At 47.5% G+C, this 23,087-nt stretch overlaps 1 protein-coding gene across 1 annotated transcript in view; it reads right to left on the reverse strand.

The window, feature by feature from the left end:
• The window catches only part of LIAS (lipoic acid synthetase), a 487,597-nt gene that overhangs the window by 73,360 nt on the left and 391,150 nt on the right, over positions 1-23,087 (reverse strand). The window contains exon 9 of the mRNA XM_069631781.1: positions 11,885-11,955. Within this exon, the coding sequence (XP_069487882.1) occupies positions 11,885-11,955 (71 nt within the window). The remainder of the gene's footprint in view (positions 1-11,884; positions 11,956-23,087) is intronic.

Genomic DNA, 23,087 nt, shown 5'->3' on the forward strand with positions numbered 1-23,087 from the left:
TGATCACATGTGTACCCTAGATATATACAGATCCAGGCTCCTGCAAGTATAAAAGGGGGCCCTGCTTGCCAAGCGTTGTGGACTATGGGATAATGGGAGGAGAAAAGATGTTCTGAGCATGGTGGTGCTTTACGGTGGAAGGAAAACAATGCACGGAATAGGAGAACAGAGCGGAGGAGGAGTAAGAGGCGCAGAGGTAGAGAAGAGCGCGGAAGTAGAGAAGAGAGTGGAGGAGGGAAAAAGCAGCACGCAGGATGGAGAAAGAGGAGTCGAGCAGGACAGGAGACAGGAGGAGGGAGCAAAAGGAGAGGTGGCAGAGAAGGCAAATTGGAAGACAGAGGAGTGGAGGCAGAAGAAAGATCAGAGGAGGGAGAAAAACAAACGGGTGGAGAGTCAGGAGGAGGAAAGAGCAAACGGGAATGAGAAGGGTAGAAGTTGAAGACACCTGCACTAGGCAGAACAGTTGAAAGTGCAGGAGAAATCCGGGGTGATGAACGCAGAGAAATGGAGGGAGAAGAGCTAACAAAGGCAGATAGGTGACAAAGAGACAGGGGTCGTCAGAAAGACAAGAAAGGTGGAAACAAGGCAGGGAAAGAGAAGAGAACAGTGGAGTGGAGGGAGAGAACAATAGAGTAAGAGGCGTACAGATGGGAAATCTGTAAAGCAGGAGGATGGGGGTGACAGAAAGGAGGAGCAGGGAGGGCAAAGGACTGCGCTGTTTGGTGGAACAGCAAGGAGGCCAGAGAATGGAAATGAAAGAGGGAACAGGAGGCAGGAGAGAATGAGCTAAAAAGGAACAAGATGATGAAAAGGGTGAAGAGAAGAGTAGAAGGGCAAGAATGGAAGTACTCAGTCTCAACTCTGAGCCTAGTTTGCAGTGGTGGAGACTACTCTGGGAGCAGTGCAATGCTTTGATGAGAAAGCAGCCAAACCAGTCCTCTACCACCAAATGAGGGAGAGACGCTGGTTACTCCAGTCGCCCAAATGCCTGTTAAAATGAGCAAAAGTACTGGGGGGGGGGTGCCATGTTTTCCTGAAGTCCACAGGGACCAAGGTGACATCTTGACAAGACCAGGGCAAAAACGATTCTACAAGGTGATGCCTTGAGAGAAGTGTGGGGAACCCCAGAAACTGAGTGATTGCTTTCCCACCAGGAAGGCAAGCTACTTCAGAGGAGTGAGAGTATTACTAAAATGAGACATACAGAACAACTGGGGTACAGAATCCAAACCCACGCCATCCATGTCGGGTGATATGAAGTAACTTTGTTTTGCAGCTGGAGATGTATGAATCAACAGAAAACACACAGTATGGCAAGAAGGGATGCAGAGAGAGATAATATGGTGGGATTAAGTGAAGATTCAAAATAGGGACTCCGCAAATAAATTTGGCAAAGCATTGGGACAATTCAAGACCACACTATTGGGGGACACAGGATTGTCGTATAACAAATGCAACAAAGAGTAAAATACTGATACAAACATGTCCACTTCATGTATGTTTAATTGTACATATTATTAACCAATCTGAATCAATTTTAAAATATATATGCATGATTTTCTTCATTAGATGAGGAACAATTTACTTACCTGTAACTATTGTTTTCCAGCATGGGCCTGGCATGGATTCACATGCTCATGAATATTCCCTGTCGTCAGGCTGGGAATCCTTGGTAAAAGAAAAAACAGTTTCACTTTCACTTACAAACTGTATTTCTCCTTCTAACCAACCCCTGTCCTCTGGGTCATACTGTGCCCATCTAATGATAGCCCTCTCCCGAAGCCCTCCCTAGCAGCCATCTTCAGATTTGGTAAGTATGTAGAGTGGCAGTATGACCAAGAAGAGCCGCACAGGCGATGGAGGGAGGGTTCGCATGTGAATCCATGACAGACCCATGTTGCAGAACAATAGTTACAGGTAAGTAACTTGTTCCTTCTCCAGCATGGGGTCTGGCATGGATTCACATGCTTATGAATAACGAATACATAACAGTACAACATTACACAACCATGTGAGGTGGCAAGGATCAACAGAAGCAATCAACTCTTACCTCTGGAACAGACTCGCCTCAAGCGAACAGGGTGCGTAGCACTGCTTGGCCGACTCTGGAGTCCTCTCTGTAATCTGTCGACACAGTAGAATCTTGTGAAGGTGTGCGTGGACCTCCACGAAACCGCTCTGCAGATGTCCAGCAGGGGCACACCAGACAGGAACGTCATCGTCGCAGCAATCTCTCTGGTGGAGTGGGCTCTTGGACGGCTGGGCAGCGGTCAGCTCGCCAACCGATGACAGTGCGTGATGCAGCAGGCGAGCCACCTCGAGATGGAAGTGTTGGACACGGCCTTCCCATGGTTCACAGGACCAAAGTTCACGAACAGTTGAGAAGTTTTCAAAAACTGTTTGTGCATGTCATGTAGAACTTCAGGGCACGAGCAACGTCCAGCGAGTGCAAGGCCCTTTCAGCCGGTGACAAAGGCTTTGGGGAAAAACAGGTAACACCAAAGGCTCGTTGAGGTGGAATTCCGACGGAACCTTTGGCATGAAAGAGGGGTGCGTCTGCAGCAACTCCCTCGATTAGTGGAAAGTCAGGTATGGCCGTTTGCAGGATGGGGCCTGGATCTCACCTACCCTCCTGGCAGGGGTGATGGCCACAAGGAAAGCCATTTTCCACGAGAGGAACTTGAGAGGGGCCTGATGCATAGGCCGGAACGGGGCCCCCATGAGCCTGGTCAGCACCACGTTGAGTTCCCAAGCCGGGGCAGGAGCATTTCACCGGTGGGAAACATAGAAACAGTTCTTTGTGGAACTCCCTGACGAGTCGGTGAGACCAAAGTGAAGATCTTCCTGGAGACCTGGTGTAGCGGGAGATAGCCGCAAGTTGTACCTTGATAGAGGCGTGCGCCAGTCCGGCCTTGGCCAAGGATAGCAAGTATGGAAGAATCTGCCGGGCCGTGACCCTGAGAGGGGTAATCTTCTGAGACCGGCACTAAATAGAAAGCACTTCCACTTTTGACTGTAGCACTTCAAAGTCGACGATGCCCTGGCCGTGGCGAGGACCTCCCTACAGTCCGCAGGCAACTCATATACTCCAAACTCTAGACCTGCAGGATCCAAGCCCTTAGGTTCAGCAATCCTTGGTCATGGTGAAGGATTGCACCTCCTTCTCTGGTGAGAAGATTTAGAACCACTGGCAGCTTGACCGGAGGCGACGCCGACAGGCTGAGAAGGTCCGGGTACTAAATTTGCCTCGGCCACGCCGGCACGATGAGTATCATCCTGCACTGGCACTGTCTGAGTGTGTTGATGACTCGTAGCAGGAGAGGCAATGGAGGAAACACGTACAGAAACAGGCCCATCCACGAGAATGCGTCCACCAGGCTCCCCAGTTGTTGGAATCTGCTGTCAAACATCTGGCATTTGGAGTTTGCCACCGTCGCAAACAGATCGATGTGGGGCCTGCCCCACATGACGAAGATGCGGCCCACCTGGTCCTGACAAAGTTCCCACTCGTGACAGGAGCTCAATTCCCGCTGAGGGAGTCTGCGATGGTGTTCTTGACTCCTGCCAGGTGAAGAGTAACGAGGAACATCTCTTGCCCGACAGCCCAGGGCCACAAGCCCTGCACCTCCTTAGAGAGCGCTTGGGATTAAGTGCCCCCCTGCTTCCTGATGTAGAACAAAGTGATGTGTTGTCCATGAACATCCTCACCACTTTGCCCTTCTGAGACGGAAGGAATGACTTGAGGGCGCAGAACACTGCCCCTAGATCCAGGATATTGATATGGAGATCCTTCTCCTCTGGCAGCCACAGGTCTCTGGCGTGCAGACGTCTAGTGTGGGCTCCCGAGCTTTCCAGGGAAGCGTCCGTGGTGACTGTCTCCTGGTATGGGGGTTGGGGTTGAAACCCTGTGCCCCTGGTAATGTTGGAGTGAACGCCCCACCACCTTATCGCCCGACAGAACTCCTTGTCGCGCAGGATCTTGTCTGTGTAGCTTCCTGAGACCTGTACCTAGCAAGCGGCCAGGAACTCCTGAAGAGGTTGCATCCGTAACCTGGAAAGCCGGATAAGGTAAATGCAAGAGGACATCATGGCGAGCAACAACTGGATGGTTCGCACCGTGGCGGTCTTCGTGGACAACAGTCGTTGCACTTTCCCCTGAATGGCCGCTACACTGTCCTCTGAGGGCGATGCCAAGCAGGAGACTGTATTGAGTCCGGCTCCTAGGAACAGAGCATTCTGCAATGGTGTCAAGCAGGACTTTGGATAGTTGATGGAGAATCCCAGATCCGTCAGCAGCTGGACGGTCGTCTCAGTGTGTCCGACAGCTAACTCTCGAGAGCGGGCCTGGATGAGCCAGTCCTCGAGGTACGGCTGCACGTGTATACCCGTAGACGCAGATGGGCCGCCAGAGGTGCCAGGCACTTTGTGAACACGCTGGGGGCAGACTTCAAGCTGAAAGGAAGGGCCTTGAACTGGTAGTGTGGTCTCTGCACTACGAAGCGTAGAATGTCTGGTGTTTCTTGTGAATGGGGACGTGGAAGTAGGCGTCCTCCAGGTCCAGCGACGTCAAGAAGTCTCCTTTTTCCAGTTGGCCCAAGCACGTGCTGGAACGTGACCATCCTGAACTTTTGGGACTTGAGGTACTTGTTCAGAAATCGCATGATCAGAATGGGCCTCCAGCCCGGTCTTCGTTTTGACTAAAGTATCTGGCATAGACTCTGGAGTCCTGGAGTCGTTGGGGAACTAGCTCTATCACCCCTTTTAGTAGCATGGCCCGCACCTCCTCAATGTGCTGCTGCTTTGTTTGTTTTTTATTTATTTGTAACACGCACCAGACCCCGAGGTATCAGGGCGCGAGTAAAAGGAGATTTTAAGCTTACATAGTTACATATTGCAGTACAGGGACATTTCTTACTTACATAATAACATAGTACAGTATAGGAAATAGCAAGGTATGCAGAGTACAGATATATTACAATGAGATACAAAGAGAGGATGTAATACAAAATGGCATAATAGTTAAAGGTCCACAGGTCATCATAGGTAAAAGGTAGCTAGTGGGGAAACATGAAGGTTAAGGAGAACCTCCTTTGTCTGATCTGGCCTAGTGATCATTAGATTTAAACCAGTTGATAATGTTGAGTCTGAAATGTGGGTAGGTTTGGTTCGCTCTAAGGTAGGGTGGAAGGGAGTTCCAGAGTTGGGCGGCTTTAACAGGGAAACTATTCCCACCAATAGTAACTCGTTTGAAATGGGGGACTGTCAGACAATAAGTGTAGGCCACTCTAGTGGGTCGGAGTGTTAGTCTTTTGCTAAACCTCTCTGTCAGGTAGCTGGGTGCTGTGTTATTAAGGGACTTGAATTTTAGTGACGCGGTTTTGAGTCTGATTTTGTCGAGAGTGGAGAGCCAGTTAGCATGTCTCCTAGCTGTTGATATGTGATCTCTTTTGGTCATTCCCAATGCTGCTCTCCGGGCATTATTTTGGAGTATTTGTATCTCATTAGTAATAGGTTTGTTAGCTCCAATGTAGAGGGCATTACAGTAGTCCAACTTAGATAACACAAGTGATCTTGCCAGTATGGTACAACTGCTTGTTGAAAGGAAGGGTTTAGCAGATCTAATCAGTTTACATCTGTAAGCTGTAGATGATGCCATGGCGTTCACTTGTTTTGTCAAAGTGAGACAGGAGTCAAGGTAGAAACCTAAGGTTTTTACCTCCTTCATCACCTTGATTGTGTTGCCATCTATGTCAAAGGAAGTATATTTGTGGCCAAGTTTGTTAATGTTAGGTGGAGTCCCCAGTATGATGAGTTCCGTTTTGTCATCATTCAGGCATAGACCATGGAGTGCCATCCATGCCTGGATGATGAGGTATATCTTATTCACCAAGGCCAAATCCTGATTATGATCCCCCATAGTGGGATGAGAATCTGAGTGTCATCTGTATAGTTGGTGTAGTTGACACCAGGACAGTCCAGATCATCAAAGAGGGGCCTGGTAAATATGTTATACAAAGTGGGGGAGACACATGAATCCTGGGGAACACCACATAGGATAGGGATGGGATCAGCTGCTTCTGTGGTGGAGAAGACTATCATAGTTCTTTCACTTAAGAAAGATTTAATCCAGGCTGTGGCTTGTTGCCAGAAGTGCGCTGCTGACTCTAAATGGTTGCAGAGAACAGCATGGTCCATCAAGTCGAACGCTGATGAGAGATTTAGGAGAATTAGTAGGGAACAATCTCCCTGATCTCTTAGCTCGTCAACCTGGGCCTTAAGGTCAATGAGAGCGGTTTCGGTCCCATGCTGAGGTCTGAAACCTGATTGCCGGGTACCAAGGAGTTGGTTGTGTTCCAAGAAGCTCTGAATCTGCAGCTGGAGGGCCTGAAGGATCTGAGAGAGAGTTACCATCTTGAACTTGTCCTTCCTGAGGAACTTGTTCAATTCCAGGATGGGTCTCAGTCCTCCGTCCTTCTTTGGTATGAGAAAGTATGGGGAGTACCAGCCCTTGTTCCTTTCCGCTACAGGTACCGGTTCTATGGCACCTTTCTCTAGCAGGTCTATAATTTCTGCAAGAGGTTGCGGATCTGAAACTTTCAGAGAGCTGTTCCCCGGTGGATGACTCTGAGGAATGTGTAGGCAGTAACCTTGGGCAACTGTTTCCAATGCCCAAGCATCTGATGTTATAGCCTGCCATTCCGTCAGATGGTGAGTTAACCTGCCCCCTACAGATATATTGTGTGGAAAGGCCTCAGAGTGGTTTGGGGCGGCTGATGCAGATGCCGAGGGTAAATAGGCACCTGCTGCTGCTGTGGCCTTAGTACTTTTGACCCGTCCACCTCGGGTGGATCTCCTTTGGCCTCTTTGAGCCGGCTGCCCTCTGCCTTTCCCGAATGCGGAATAATAGCGAAAGGACTTTCCTCTTCCAGAGGTTCCTGAGGGGCGAAAAGAAGGTTGGCGGATAGCAGCTATTAAAGATTTTGCTGCTGCTTTAGAAGTCTGTAACTTTTCCAGACTGTCATCAGCCTTTTTCCAGAATAATGAAGAGCTGTCAAAGGGCATATTCAAAAGTCTGGCCTGTACATCTGGAGCAAAGCCCGACTTTCGCAACCACGCATGCCTGCGGATTGTTGTACTTGCCGCCATGGCACTGCTGATACTGTCAGCGGAATCGATGCCAGTTTGAAGTGATTCGCACCTGGCATCCTTGCCATCTTTAATAATGTTAAGGAAGGCTTCCTTTTCCTCTCCTTCGGGTATGCAGTCAGCCGCTGATGAAGCACAATCCTGTGTGGATCCGTTATTGACATTTTTTTACCACAGTCTCGACATTTCTTGAAGCCGGATCGCGGCGTCGTCGGTTCTGATGAAGAAGCCATCGAGAACGATAAGGTATATTCGAGTAGAAATAGATAGTTAACCTGACGGAACTGAGCAACGACGTTCCGAAGCGCCACGAAGCACGGAAAAACGGAACTGAGCAACGGACCCAGCGCGTGGCTATTTATGGGCATGGTGACGTCGGCGCCGATACGGTGGCCGTCGAAGGACATTGACTCGGCGGACGTCGACGCGCAGCGCCCTCTACAGAAAAAATTTACAAGGCCAGCAAGCTGGAAACGTATTATCAAAGATAAGGAATACGTCGGAGGACACAATCCCTTCGAAATATAAATACAGTGTCGGGCTGTGTTGAAGTGGCACGTTTGTGCAGTAGGTTAGATTGTGCGAAGCATACACGTAGATAACGTATGGCACAATGGGCAAACGCTTACCTTCCTTGGTAAATGGACAGCGTGGCAGGGCCCTTGGCTCCGTAGGCAACGACAGGCACTGACAGGATCCTGCCTTGTAATGTGTGCCTTAGGATGCGGTGCCGGCTCTTGCCTTCCGGTGCTCTGTGCATCAGGAAGTAGCCGCGACAGCCAATCGTGGCCTGTTAGCATCGGGCCTGGTTGCTAGGCAACCTTGATGCTAGGAGAACGCCGGGCCACCGAAGGGATCCGCGGACACCTGTACTGAAATTCCAGGGTATGTCCTTGGGCGAGAGCACCCAACACCCATCTGTCGGTGGTGTTCTTTTCCCACTAGCTGAGGAACCCCATCAGCTGGTGCACAGGTGGGCCCCACCCCCCACCCCCGACATCCTGGCCGATTCAGGCTTGCTTTGGCAATGGCGTCCTGTCTTGTGGGCGGCGCTGTCCATCACCACCGTAGGCCTGGGAACGGCCTCTGTAGGTTTCCTGAATTGTGGATCTGGAAGGCTGATGGTACCATGAGGAAAAACCTTTTGACAACCTAGTCGACTTCCCTCTGGAGGAGCGAAAAGAAGAGCAGTGCTGCTGGAGTGTGCCCAGGGAACGAGCCATCTGCAGGGACTTATCGTCGACCTTCCCAAAAAGGTTATCTCCGTCAAAAGTCATGTCCAGTACCCTTGCCTGGACCTCCTGGTGGAAATTCGTGGCCTTCATCCAGCCTTGGAGACAAAGGCAGACACTGTTCCACATCGGTCGGAACCATGTGAAGCAATGTCGAGCGCCACTGAGAGGGCATGATCCGATGCTACCTTGATTGCCTCTATCCTCTTGCCATCGGGGAGGAACTCCATAATCGGACCCAGCTTGTACCACAGCTCCTTGTCGTACCTGGCTAGGATCGCCAGTGCATTGGCCGCCTTGATGGTGGACGCCACAGTGTAAATCACCTTTCTTCCTCTCGCTGTCCGGAGGGACAGAAGACAACGAGGACAGGTCAACCTAATCTGGCGATGGTTGCGACCTCAGGCATTTCGGTGGAGACTCCGGCACTGGGTTCTTCTTCTCCAGCCCGTCCCGTTTGGCCGGTGCCGTGCAAGGGTTCTTCAGGAGGTGCAGGCCCTCCTCATACACGTCGTCCAGAAGGGGCACCACCATGATGGTCTTCCTCTTGGCCTCGCGCCTATGGTACAGGAAACCTTCCTTTATTAGTTTCTTCGGGCACAAGCTGATACAGCTAAGAGGCTCTGGCGATCATGGAATGGAACAACCATTCTGTCCTTCTTTGCCTCTGACCTGGCTTGTGATGGTGATTTAGGTGTATTAGGACAAATGTAGATTATGTTTTAGTAATGATTTTGATTTAGGAGTTGGGATAAACTGTATTTTACGATTTGTCACTTCGTTCTTTCTTGGTTTGTAAAACTAATACAGATTATAATTGGTCTGTCACTCAGGTCTTTTATAAATGTACATTTTGGACTTTTTTATGAGTTTGCCTATAAACTAGATTTACACAGGATCAACCTTGTTCTTTTTTCTTTATTCAATTAATGCACAGCGCAAAGGTATCTGGTATATTTTGCCTTGATGGTGCCTTCTTCGGGCACAAGCTGGTACAGCTAAGAGGCTCTGGTGATCATGGAATGGAAAAACCCTTTTGTCCTTCCTTGCCTCTGACCTGGCTTGTGATGGTGATTTAGGTGTATTTGGACAAATGTAGATTATGATTTAGTAATTATTTTGATTTAGGAGTTGGGATAAACTGTATTTTACGATTTGTCACTTCATTCTTTCTTGGTTTGTAAAACTAATACAGATTATAATTGGTCTGTCACTCAGGTCTTTCATAAATGTACATTGTGGACTTTTTTATGAGTTTGCCTATAAGCTAGATTTACACAGGATCAACCTTGTTCTTTTTTCTTTATTCAATTAATCCACAGCGCAAAGGTATCTGGTATATTTTGCTTACTAGTTTAATTTTAGGTTGGGTTGAGTGTCCCAATTACCAGATTCTTGCAGCTACAGTGGATGAAAACTCTCACCTTTTATTAGGATTGCGCAGTGTCCCTTAACTTCAACGCTCACCTTGTATAGTATTTCTGATTTAGGGACTTGTTGACATACCTAATATTAGTCTAAAATGACTACATACAGGCTAAATAGAGATGAGGATACAACATAATTGTTTTTGGCAGAGGGGAGTGCAAGTAACCTACCCTTGCATCCAAATAAAGAAACACTAAGAGATACATTTATCACATTAGAAAGATTATCCATCAAAGAAGTAAACAAATACTATGAAAAAGCAACTATGATCAATTATCTTGAAAAAGGACAGATACCTCGCGGCCTCAGAATACTGATATTCCCTAACTTTGATAAACCTGAGGACACAGATTTGGCAGATATATGGGAACCCAATTTTAAGAACAGTTCCAAGGTGATTGAGCTGCTAGTAGAGCATGCTGATAGAGAGCATAAATGAGTTGAAGTGGAAATGGAGGTTTTGGAGAAAGAGATCAAGGAAATGGAAGCATCAGAACCGACCAAACAAAACATTTAAAAAGAATTTGACGAAATTGTAAAAAAACATCAAGAGGAAGTGCAACTAAGAAAAGCTAGAAAGGTATTACGTGATGACCGGGACTACAGGTTAGATAGGGTTTACACCTTCCAACCAAAATATGATGCACACAATCAGCCTTCCTCCACTAATAGTACACCAGGATCCTCACCTGTGAGCTCAGATGGTGAAAATTATGGGGATACAAGACCAGACAATACCAGTACTCTTGGGTATGAGAAACTGTTTTTTCGAAAAGAACAAATAAGGCAATACCGCAAAGGAAACTGACCTGTGACCAAACATGTAAGATTCCAAACCCCGCCACATACCAGTACCAACAGGTCCTGTGCAATGGGCAAAGGAGGGGGCAGCAAACATACCGGACTCAAAAGGAGATAAAGTGGGTGTGCTAACCAGGTTAGAGGCAAGGAAGGACAGAATACCACCAAAATAAGAAGTGAGAAGGGATGTGAATTTGGTTTTGAACCTATCAGATCATCCATTTGATGAGACCGAATTACGGGTTCTAAATCGTGGGCTTTCATTTACACCCACCAATAAACAAGACCTCACTACTATACAAATATAAATACATTAGGAAACTCAAACTGAAAAATGTTTTCCACAATACTATATGGAAAAGGAAAGATAGGATTATATGCTAATTATTATTTAAACAACAACTTGTGATGGTGATTTAGGTGTTTTTGGACAAATTTAGATTATGATTTAGTAATTATTTTGATTTAGGTGTTGGGATAACTGTATTTTACGATTTGTCACTTCATTCTTTCTTGGTTAGAATACAGATTATAATTTGTCCGTCACTCAGGTCTTTTATAAATGTACATTGTTATTGACTTTTTATGAGTTTGCCTATAAACTAGATTTATACAGGATCAACCTTTGCCCTTTTTTCTTTATTCAATTAATCCACAGCGCAAAGGTATCTGGTCTATTTTTGCTTACTGGTCCTGGAGGGCTTGAGTTTCAGGTAAGCACTGGAAATGCAGGACTTGATCAGTTTGAGGCAAGCCGCATGTCATTTGCGTATTGGTGGATGTGGATTTTGTGTGGCACTAGGAGGGTCCCTCACAGTTTCATGTAAAGGTTGAAGATCACGGGGGAGAGGATGGATACTTGTGGAACCCCACAGGTGATGAGTAGAGGTGGGTGACTTGAAGGAATCCATTTGGAATAATTACCTGTGGTTAGCAAGATAGGATTTGAATCAGCCGAGGACATATGAAGTCGTATTCTTTAAACCGTTGCACTGGTTATCTGCTATTTCTAACGCAGTCATTTGGCAAAGTAAAACCTTTGCACAACTGCCACAGGCACAATTTTTTACTGTAGACATCAAAGTGTTAAAATGCACGCTACAAAAAGCGCCAAGACTGAACATTGTTAATGTATGAAAGATGTTGGTTTGAGAAATTGTTTAACACTATGAGATGCAACCATGCAGTGGTAATTACACCAATTAAATATGATTTTTTAAATAAAAAATCGCCTCCTAAATACTAGAAAATTCTGCACTTCTCCAAAAGAGGCTTACCTTCAGATGCCGTTTTGTTGGCTGCATGTATTGTCCAAAGGTCAAACAATCCACACCTGCCTCACGTAATGCTACAAAAGAATATTACATAACCATTTTTAGCTCATACGTTTTCAGGAAAGCATAGGTCATTTCAATTTGTTATAGGCTGCATGGCAATTTTTTTTCACAATATTGATATTTTTAATGTAGGTTGGTCTAAAACACCTGTTTATTTTGTGATCACTTAGAATATACGGATACAATTCACTTCTATGCAAAAATTCAGTGGCTTTATTTCATCAGCTTTTACATTTTGAACATAAAATCAAGTGAATGTTCTGTAAAGGTTGCCTTTCCATGCTGCACACATACAAACACAAAGGAGCACAAATCATTCTAAAAAAAAAGGCAACACTGGAATAAATCCCACCTTGGATAACGTTTTGCTCCAAATGTAGAAGGTGAACACACTTTGATGATAGGTGATAACATTTCCTTTCCTTTTTTTCCCCTTAACGAATTCAGCTGAACATGACGGGCAAGTTGAAAAAGAATTTAATGTGAGAGCTAATTTTGGTGGCATCTTGGCACCCCAATAGTTTTTTTCATGTCAGAGTAAAGGTTTTTCTGCTACTTTCTTTCAGAGGGATCTCATTTCACAGCTTCAAGACTATTTTCTCCATCTTCACCCTCAACTGCCGAACAGAATGTGGTCACTTGTTTTCTGATTCCAAGCACATTTTAGCTTGTCTCTGGATAATTAATAAATCCAAGAAGACGGCAGTAAACTTTGAATACATTTCCCACAAGGGCTTGTAGAACAGGTATGCAACAGGGCTCTTGCTACATAGATGGACACTTTAAATTGCTACACTAACCATTTTTTTGTTTACTTAATTGACTTTAGTATGGCTGGCATTGAGGTAGAATTATGAAGATGCTATGTAACACCATTAACACCCGGCACAGGTGAACCAGCCATTCAGGTGGCTAGAAACGCATGCTGAAACCTACAATCTCAGCCCACGTTCGAAGCCGCCTGATGGCTGGTTTCCCCAGCCACCATCTTACCCCACACCCTCCGTTCCCTTTTCCCCCTGACCATTTCCAACCCCAATCCCCACTTACCTGTGTGTTGCGGCGCCGCAGGCCGCTGCCGTAACAGCGACCCAGATTCACTGACCGCCATCAGAAGGGAAGAGGGGCTCCATACGGAGCCCCACTTCCCTTTCCATGGCGGCCATTTTAGCACAGTATTTTCAGTCATTGAACGGGACGTGCAAAGCGACCCATTCATTGACTGAAAATACTTTTTTTTTTAGCACCCAAGGTTACCACTTTGATAACCACAGGTGCTAATGGGTGTAAGCCCCCGTTGCATAGGCTGTCACAAAGGGTAACAGGGGGGCTTAATGCCACATTATAACCCTTGGAATGTTCAATGAGTGTTCTCATTGGACAATCTGCAGGCTATAACAGCTATTGCCACCTGGGTCAGAACACTGGACTCTGGACAGCCAATCGGGATCCAGGGCTTCCAGACAATATGAAATGGTGTACCTATAGATCTGGATACCTGTCAAGATTTCAACATTTGCCTAGGCGCCCGCACTACCAGTTTCCTCCCCGAAACATACCTTTTGGTACTCAGCCGCTCCTTTCTCCCCTTGCCACACCAGTGGTTATACATTCTCCCTGCCTCCCTCGTGGCTCTGCCTACATGTCGTGGAAATGAAGAACAGACTTACATTCGGCCACTGAGGAAGTAAAGTCCGGTTTGCTTTTCGAGGCTTGGAGACTGCAGGAGCCAGGGAGAAGGCAAACCCACCTAGCTCGCCTCAGCCCTACCCGGGTGCTAATTGCATTATTAGCCGATATTCAATATTCTGATGTTAGCTTCCCTAAGGCCCATACTACAGGCAACTACTGGGGCAGGCAATATCACTTAAGTTGAGTGCATAGAAGGAACAAGTTACTTACCTGTAACTCCTGTTCACCAGCATTGGTATCTTTCATGGATTCACATGCTTATGAATATTCCCTGACGTTAGACTGAGAATCCTCAGTAATATGAAAGCAGTTTAGCTTTAAAGTTTAAAAACGTGTCACTTATATAGCCTGCTGCTGTCACTTTGAGTCATACTGCCCCAGCCAATGACATTAGTCCTCCTTGGCTGAACCCCTAGTGACCATCTTCATATTTGTAAGCACACGTAATGTGGCAGTAGGAACCAAGAAGAGCCATAGAGGGGTAGGTGGGAGGGTTGCATGTGAATCCATGAAATATACCAATGCTGGAGAACAGGAGTTACAGGTAAGTAACTTGTTTGTTCTCCATCATTGGATCTTTTATGCATTCACATGCTTATAAATACGATTACACAGCAGTACATATACACAACCAATGAGAGGTGGTACAGTTCTACAGGAGCAATTGAACTCCCCCCTGGAACACCCGCTTCATGCAAAAAGGTTGTAGACCACTGCCTGGCCGACATGGGACTCTTTCCTGGAATCCCTGGCAATGCAGTAGAATCTCGTGAAGGTGCGGACAGACCTCCATGTAGCAGCACTGCAGATGTCTACAAGGGAACACCAGACAGGCACGCCATGGTAGTAGATACGACTCTGGTGGAACGTGCCCTTGGCCTTCCAGGCAGGGGCCTGTTCGCAAAGTTGGTGGCAATGCGAGATACAGCCAGAAAGCAACCTGGAAAAGGAAGTCTTTGCTAGGGCTCTGCCCGTGCCCACATTTCCGAATGAAACAAACAGTTCTGATGTCTTCCACAACTTTTTTGTGCGTGTGATATAAAACTTCAAAGCACACGCGACATCCAGCAAGTGTAAGGCCCTTTCCCTTGGAGACGTGGGAGCACCAAAGAAAACCAGTAAGAGTAAAGGTCATTCAGGTTGAAATCTGAACCTTTGGCATGAAAGAAGGATTCTATGAGCTTAACAATCTACCTTACCCACGGTACAGCTCCAGATTGGCATCCACAAATAGGGAGCATAGGGGGTTATAGACCAGCATGGGCATAGGCCCTTCTATGGTTGTGATTATGTTTGTGTATGGGGTGGTGGACACATTGCAATGGTGGTGAAGATAGACACCAGCACACCAGGGTGTTATATGGTGTAAGGTATGGATGAAAATGTCATCTTTTGCATATTTCCATCATAATATCATAATGTCGATGCTGTAAAGCAATTACAGCTTTCTTCTTATACTCGCTCCCGGTTCCTGTAATCCATGCTGGGAATCACAATGGATTTGCCCTTTCTGTGCCTGTACATATGGATCGCAATGTTTAAAATCCTGGGGTAATGTATGATATATTTTCATTACTGTTGTGATATTGTTTTTGTTTTTATATGAATGTTTTATTTGATCTATGATTAATGGTACAAAAGCCCTGAAGAAGACCTTAATGTGTAGGTCGAAGCACGTGTTGGTGGCAAACCAGTTAAAGTAATCTGTACCAAGACTCTGCGGAGCATTGTCTTATTGTATAATTGTGTATCAAAATACTAGTACATGTTTGGTTACTATATGGTGGTTTCTTATGATATCTGGAATCCACAATTATACCGGACACAATCTTTTGGCATTATGGTATTGTCAGCATGGTTCCTAGTGACCTTCCTTTCAGGGCCTCCTGTGTATTCACTGAGACCGAGTTCCACCAAAAGCAGATCATTTGGGATCAGCCTCAGAAAAAGCCTTTGTATTCCTGGAAAAGTTTTGTCAGTTTCCAGGAGGCCGGAACTGCCCAGTGGCAGGGAGAGGACCAATGCTTCAAAGGGCAGGCTTTGCAAGGCCAAAGGAAATGAGATCAGCGTGGTGACTGACATAGACTTAGAGGTCCATGTCATTTGAACAAAGTAAATTACTTTGATGCAATTTAGTTTGTCGAAATAACTGTTGAACATGCTTTTGGGGGGTGGAGGGGCTCAAGCCACTCGACTTCCATCCTCAACTCCATTTATCACCTACCCCACAAACATATGTACATCTGAAAGTTTTTGAAGTACTTGCCACATAGTAAATGACATCAAAGTAATTTGCTTCATGGAAGCCACAGGATACCGGATGTAGGCAGACAGGAGAAGGGGTAAAGTAGCCCAGGAGAGGACTTTCCAGCAAGATCTTGGAATTTTCTGGGGCTGCCAAACTTCCACTGGTCCGCCCCAATTTCTACAGACAAAGCACTCTGGTTATGACATCACCAGGGCGAAGACTCTGAAATGGCAGCCATGATTGAGCCCCTTACAAAAAGCTAGATAGCCCCTTTAAGGGTATGAGACCACTCCCCAGTTGAATAATCTTTCAACATCACCCTACCAAGTAAATATCCTTGAAAAAGCAGTTGCCACGCAACTCGTCCTACATATCTAAAGCAACAACCTCCTTCAGGCATACCAATCTAGCTTCAGACCCAGATGCAGCACAGAAACGGCTACCATCAAGGTGATTGACGATGCCCCTAAAATCCTAGATGATGGCCATCCTTACCTCCTGGTTCTCATTGAGCTCTCAGCAGCAATCGACACAGTAAACTACTAGACACTCAACGACAATCTACATCTCTGCATGGGGACCAGCAACACCATCCTCAGCTGGCTCAAATCCTACCTTGTTAATCACCATCATCATCATCCTTTGCAGATGGGGAGCAGGTGCAAGTGGATCTAGGTCGACTGGCCTAAGCACCATTCACCTTCTTAGCCCTGCCTCTTCCTTCCTGTGCTTAACTCTCAGATCAAGGGCGATTCTTCGACCCTGCTCCCCCTGCCCTCTTATCCCCAGTCAGCCTACTTCTGCAGGAGTCTGGCCTGATACATTCTGGTTTCACCATCACTGTCTTGTGGCCAATGCTGGATTTGACTTTTATGGACTCCATTGATTCACGGTGGGTCACCCTTTCTCAACTCTCATGCTGGATTTCCTTTGCATCCTGTACACATGGTGGCCCTGAATCATGCTGTTCCCATCTTATGATATGATATGATATGGCATTTGTAACGTGCCTATACACAAGTGTTTTAAGGCGCAACAAGGCAAGGGAGGGGGACAGAGAGAAGACAGACAACGATCCTACTAGGCCAGGTGTCATTCAGATCGCGCAAGTGCATGGGAAGGGGAAGGAGGAGAAGTGCGGGGGGAAGTGGAAGAGGACAGTGCAGTACATGGGATAAGAAAATAAATAATAATAAGTAAAAGAACGGCAAGCAGGTGGCAAGTGCAAGGGTAAGTGCAGACAATCAGGTGTCAAGTGCTGGTAGTGGGTCTGTAGGGATGCAGAAAACAGTCCAAGTGCGGGGGTTGCCAGGAAGGCAGTGCAGGAGTGCGACTGGCTGGGGAGGGGACCTGGGCCCAAGATCAGAGGGTGGCCAGGTAACCAGTGCAGTTTCATTGTCAGCCAGGAAGTCAGCAAGGGAGAGGCGGAGAAAAAGCAGAAGCAAAGAGAAAGGTTTTGAGGTGCTTCCGGAACCGAAGAGGATTCTCCTCAAGTTTCAGGGAGGCTGTTCCAGAGGGAGGCTCTAGCCAAAGAACGAGATCTACCTCCAACTCCTTGCTTGGAAAAGCGACTGACCCTGAGGGAGTTGGAGGCAGATGAGCAAAGTGCTCGAGAAGGAAGGTATTTAGGAAGAGAGAGTTGAAGGTATTGAGGCCCCATGCCCCAGAAGGCCTTGTGGACAATGCAGAGGGTTTTTAACTTAATCCTCGCAGCCATAGGGAGCCAGTGCAGAGATTTCAGTCCTGGGGAGATACGATCCCTGGGCTTGAGGCCAAGGACAAGTCTTGCAGTCCTGTTCTGGATAAGTTGCAGAGGGCAGAGAGTAGAAGCAGGCAGATTTAGAAAGAGGCTGTTGCAATAGTCCAGCCTAGAGAGAACCAGAGCTCTGGAGACAGTGAGCTTCTGGGGGAAGGAGAGGAAAGCAAGAATACCTCTGAGGAGGTACAGCTGGTAGTGTGACTTCTTAGAGAAGTCAGAGATGTGAGGAGAGAAGGAGAGTGTGGAGTTGAAGATGACCCCAAGGTTTTTAGCCTTGCAGGTGGGAGCAGGAAGGGGGCCAAGAGAGGCCGGCCAGAGAGCTACAGGAAAGGAGGGAGCAGGTGTGCCGATGAGGAGAATCTCAGTCTTACTGGCATTAAGGCAGAGGTCATTGGTGGCACCCCAATCCTGGATAGCAGACAGACAGTCAGAGATGAGGGAGGTAGAGGAGGAGGCCGAGGGTAGCCTGAAGATGAGCTGGGTGTCATCCCCATAGCACTGAAAGTTGGGGCAGAGAGCGGCAATGCAGTGGGCAAGGAGTGCCAGGTATTGGTTGAAAAGACAGGGAGAGAGGTTAGACCCTTGGGGGACACCACAGGTAGAGAAAAAGATAGCAGAGAGGAAGGATCCAAGTTGGACCTGGGAGGGTCGGTCGGAGAGGAAAGAAGTCAGCCACGCCAGAGCCTGACCAGTGATACCCAGGTTATCACGGAGACGGTTGAGCAAGATGGCATGGTTGACAGTGTCAAAGGCAGAAGAGAGATCAAGCAGGATGAGGACGCAAGGGGTGTTAGAGTGAAGGTTGGAGAGCAGGTCTTCACGGATGTTCAGGAGAGCAGTTTCCGTGCTTCTGGCAGCTCTGAAGCCAGACAGAATCTGTTGGTTGTCTTCATGATCATCAGTGTGGAGATTAAGCGAGAGATGGCCAGTTTCTCCAGGAGCTTGTCCAAGAAGGGAGCGATGGAGATTGGGCGTTAGGTAGCTGGGCAAGAGGGGTCGGCGGAGAGTTTCTTAAGAAGGGGGTGCACAAGGGAGTGCTTCAGGGAGGATGGGAAGACTCCAGTGGCGAAGGAGTGATTGCAAAAATCGCCAGGGCAGTGGCTATGGAATCGATGTGGTCTTTGAAAGTTTTGGAGGAACAGGGGTGAACCTGTTTCGATGAGACTTTCATAGATCGGACTTGTCTAGAAACCTTGTCTGCAGAGAACAGGGGAATGGCACAGAAGGGGGGAGGATAGGTGGCTGCAGAAAGGCCAGAGGAAGAGCAGGGAGTGGGGGGACGGAGGGGATAGGAGGAGAGCGAGGACAGGATGTCCTGAGTTTTAGAGATGAAGTGAGAAGCCAGTGCCGTACAGAGGGACTGGGAGGGGAGAGGTATTGTATCCTGGCTTGCAACATTATGCTTTACTACTGACTTCTGCAATTGTATTCGCTCTACCCTCTTGCTTCTACACTCTTTTTGACTGCTTTCTCTCATTCTCTCCCTTTTCCCATCTCCTCCCCTTATTTTCTTCTATGCACTTACTCTATCAGAATTGTTCCTGGACCTAATATGATAGCACCCTTGTCTGTCTCCTCCCCCTTCCACTTACTTGTTCGCCACCCCCCCCCCCAGCACTATCTGAAATGTCATCAGGCCTAGTAAGATAGTCGCTTGTTTTGTTCCTCCCCCCCCTTTCTGCACCCCTCTCCCTCACCTTTTGTTTTTCAACGGCTCTACCGGAAATGTTGTCAGGCCTAGTACGGTAGTCGCCTGTCTGTTTCCATTTCCTTCCCACTCTCCCCTCCCTTCCTTATCTATGTTTTAGCTCTTGCACTATCTGAAATATCATCAGGCCGAGTACGATAGTTAATTTCACATCCTTCTTGTTTATGGCCTGTAAGAATGTAATTGTATTTTCCCGTGTTCCCTTCCTTGCCTTGGAGCGCTTTGAAACACATTGTGTATAGGTGCTATATAAATAAACTATCATATCATATCATACCACTAGTTGTATTCCTTCAGATCACCAACTCTTCCCATCATCTGTGGAGTCCGGCAAGGATCCATCCTCTCCCCCATGAACTTCAATCATTACATGGAACAGATCTGAACCCTCCTTGCTCCACACATCATCCACATCAGCCAATATGTAGATTTACCTCAAGTTATCCTCCATCGAAGATAACCACATGCTCGAGGCTTGCCTCACATTGGTCCAGTGCTTACGTGAAGCTCAACCCAAGACTGAATTCCTATTGCTGACCAACAACACCGAACACCAGGACATCCAGTCCTGGCTTTCTGCTATGAACCTGGAGGGATTCACCCCGTAGCTGACCACCTATACGAGTCCCTTGGTTTCAACATTGACAGACACATCTCCTTCAAACAGCACATAGCAAAGAATACACAAACGGCCTGGTACCAATTATCGGTATCTAGTCATTTTATTGCAAACAAAACAAGATTTTCACATAACAGAGCGGACAAAAACCAAAAAGATTAAATATATAAAGGGTAGTCAGGTAAGGAGTTAAAATGGGTCGGCATGGGGTTGGGGTGTCTTGAAAAGGTAGGAAAAAGAGGGGTTTTGAGGCGGGGAACCCGGATTTAAAATCAAAACAAACATCTGTGGTTTTCGTTGTTTAGTCAACGATGAAATTTAACACTAATTGTGGTCGGTAAGATTCATTTATTTATTTATTGGTCTGTTAGATACGGGTGGGGACAGGGGAAGGTAGACAATGAATGCAAGATAAATAATTGAATTAACAAATAAATAATGGGAATAGGGAGGTGAGATCAACCTAGTTTCCCTTGTGAGTGTTCAGAACGTGCAAGTGCAGAAGGGAGGGGGCTAAGCGATAGGTGCTGTGGTGCTCATGGAGAAGTGCTCGGGGTGAAGTGCTAAGAAGAGAAGAATGTAAGTGCAACTTCCTGTGGGGAGGGAGAGCCTAAGTAAGTGCAGTAAATAGACAGCGGCTGAGAGGAGAGATGTGGGGCGTCTGGGCCCCGAGGATACATAAGGGCCCTGCACATCAGTCAGGCTACTGTATGATTGGCAGGGAAGAGAGGAGGAGAAGGAAGGGGTAAAGAGAAAGGTCTTGAGGCTTTTTCAGAAATTAAGCAGAGGTTGAGGGAGGCTATTCCACAGGAGGAATTCTGCCGAGGAAAGTGATGGACCACCAGCTCTCCGTTTCGCAACGTGCTTCACACGCAGGGAGCTGGTGCCAGAGGAACGCAGGAGTAGAGAAGGGGAGTATTTGGTCAGGAAGCATTGAAGATAGAGTGGTCCTGGCCCCAGATAGCCTTCTGGATGATACAGAGGGATTTGAATGTAATCCGTGCTGAGACCAGGAGCCAGTGAAGGCTTTGTAGGGCAGCAGAGATGTGGTCCCTCGGCTTGAGGCCAAGGATAAGTCTTGCTGCACTATTCTGTGTTAGCTGGAGGGGTCGCAGGGTGGGCGAAGGAAGATTAGGGAGGATGCTATTGCAATAGTCTAACCTGGAGAGAACCAGAGCACGGGTAACATTGAGTCTCTGGGGAAAGGTGATGAAGGGTAGAGTTCCCTTGAGAGGGAAGAGCTGAAAGTGGGACTTATTGACAATGTCCTGAATATGAGGGATAAAGGAGAGGGAGGAGTCGCAGATGACTCAGATTGCTGGCTTCGGAGGAGGGGGTAGGGGTGGGGAGCCCATGGAGGAAGGCCAGAGTGAAGGGAAGAAGTAGGGTACAGTGGACCCAATAGGGAGAATCTCTGTTTTGCTGGCATTAAGGCAGAGGTCATTAGAAGTGCACCAGGCCTGGATGGCAGAGAGGCAATCTGGAATGAAGAAAGGTGCAAGGGCGTCAGTAGGAAGTTTGAAGAAAAGTTGTGTGTCATCAGCATAGCACTGGAAGTTGGGGGAGAAGGAGGAAATACAGCGTTCCAGCAGAGAAAGGTCTATGTTAAAGAGCCAGGGCGAAATAATGGAGCCCTGGGGGACGCAACAGGTGGAGGAGGAAGTAGGGGAGGAGAAAGGGCCAAGAAGGATTTTGGAGGAACGGTCAGTTAGGAAGGAGGTAAGCCAGTCCGGTGCCCGTTCTGAGATACCAAGGGTATCATGGAGCCTTTTTATGAGGCTAGAATGGTTCAGTGTGTCAAATCCAGAAGAGAGATCAAGGAGGATGAGGACAGCAGGAAAGTTGGAATCAAGGGATGCAAGCAGTTTTTCACGGGTGTTCAGAAGAGCAGTTTCTGTGCCTTTGGATGCTCGGAATTCAGACTGGTGGTCATGCAGACCGCCAACAAGATTGGTATGAGATTTGAGTTGGGAGAGGGCCAACTTCTCAAAAGGTTTCCCCAGGAAGGGGGGTGATGGAAATGGGGCGGTAGTTGGCTGGGCAGGAAAAGTCTGCAGAGGGTTTTTTAAGGAGGGGGCGCATAAAGGGAGTGCTTGTGGGAGGATGGAAAAGAACCAGTAGCAAAGGAGTGGTTGTAGAGATCAGCAAGAGCAGGGGCGAGAGAGGAGATGTTGTCCTTGATGGTTCTGTAAGTGCATGGGGCAACCTGTTTGGAAGAGACCTTCATGGAGTTGACAATTCTGGTGACTTCTTCAGGAGAGACAGGAGTGAAAGAGGGAAAGGAGGAAGATGAGTGGTGGGGGGGTTCAGGGGGAAGGGTTGGATTGGAAGAGTGCATGACTAAGCTGTACAGTATGTCCTGGGTTTTGGAAATGAAGTGAGAGGCGAGTGAATTGCAAAGGGCCTGGGAAGGAGTAGGGGCAGAAGATACTGAGGACGGGTTGGCAAGTTCCCTGCAGATTTTGGAGGGTTCAGCCGTGTTGTTGGATGCATTGGACACTCGTGCCTGAATGTGGGCTCTTTTTTTGGCATGGATGGAGAGTCTGTAGTGTCTCTGTATCAGGCGGCAGGCCAGTTTGTCAGAGGGCGAGCCTGAAGTGTGCCACTTACGTTCAGCAGCCCTGTACTTACGTTTTTGGTCTGCAAGTCTGGAGTTGTACCCTGTGTTACACTTTGAGGCAGGTTTCAGGCAGATCCTCATGACTGGGGCAAGGATGTCAAGGGTGTTAGTAATGGACAGATTGTGGCTGCAGAGGGCAGAATCAGTAGTGGAGCCTGTGCTGGGTGGACAAGGGTGAATGAAGGTGGAAGAGAAGGCAGCAGCTGACACTTGTTTCATCGGACAGATGTTCGTGATTGTTGTCATAGGGCCCCAGATGAGAGGTGAGGAGAGAGTGGTCAGGCCAGGAAAGAGGGGTGACCAGGGCAGTAGAGAGAGTGATGTTGGAGTGGATGATGGCATCTAGCGTGAATCCAGCAGAATGGGTAGGGCCAGAGGGAAGAATGGAGAGGGATAAGGAGGAGCAGAGGTCAGTGAAGAGGGTGGCTGCTGTGCAAGGGGAGTCTAGGCAGATGTTGAAGTCACCCAGTAGTAGCACGTTGTAGGTGGTAGATAGT

The sequence above is a fragment of the Ambystoma mexicanum genome, chromosome 6q (genome assembly GCF_040938575.1).
Source record: "Ambystoma mexicanum isolate Mex_15411 chromosome 6q, UKY_AmexF1_1, whole genome shotgun sequence".
In the NCBI taxonomy this organism is placed as follows: Eukaryota; Metazoa; Chordata; class Amphibia; order Caudata; family Ambystomatidae; genus Ambystoma; species Ambystoma mexicanum.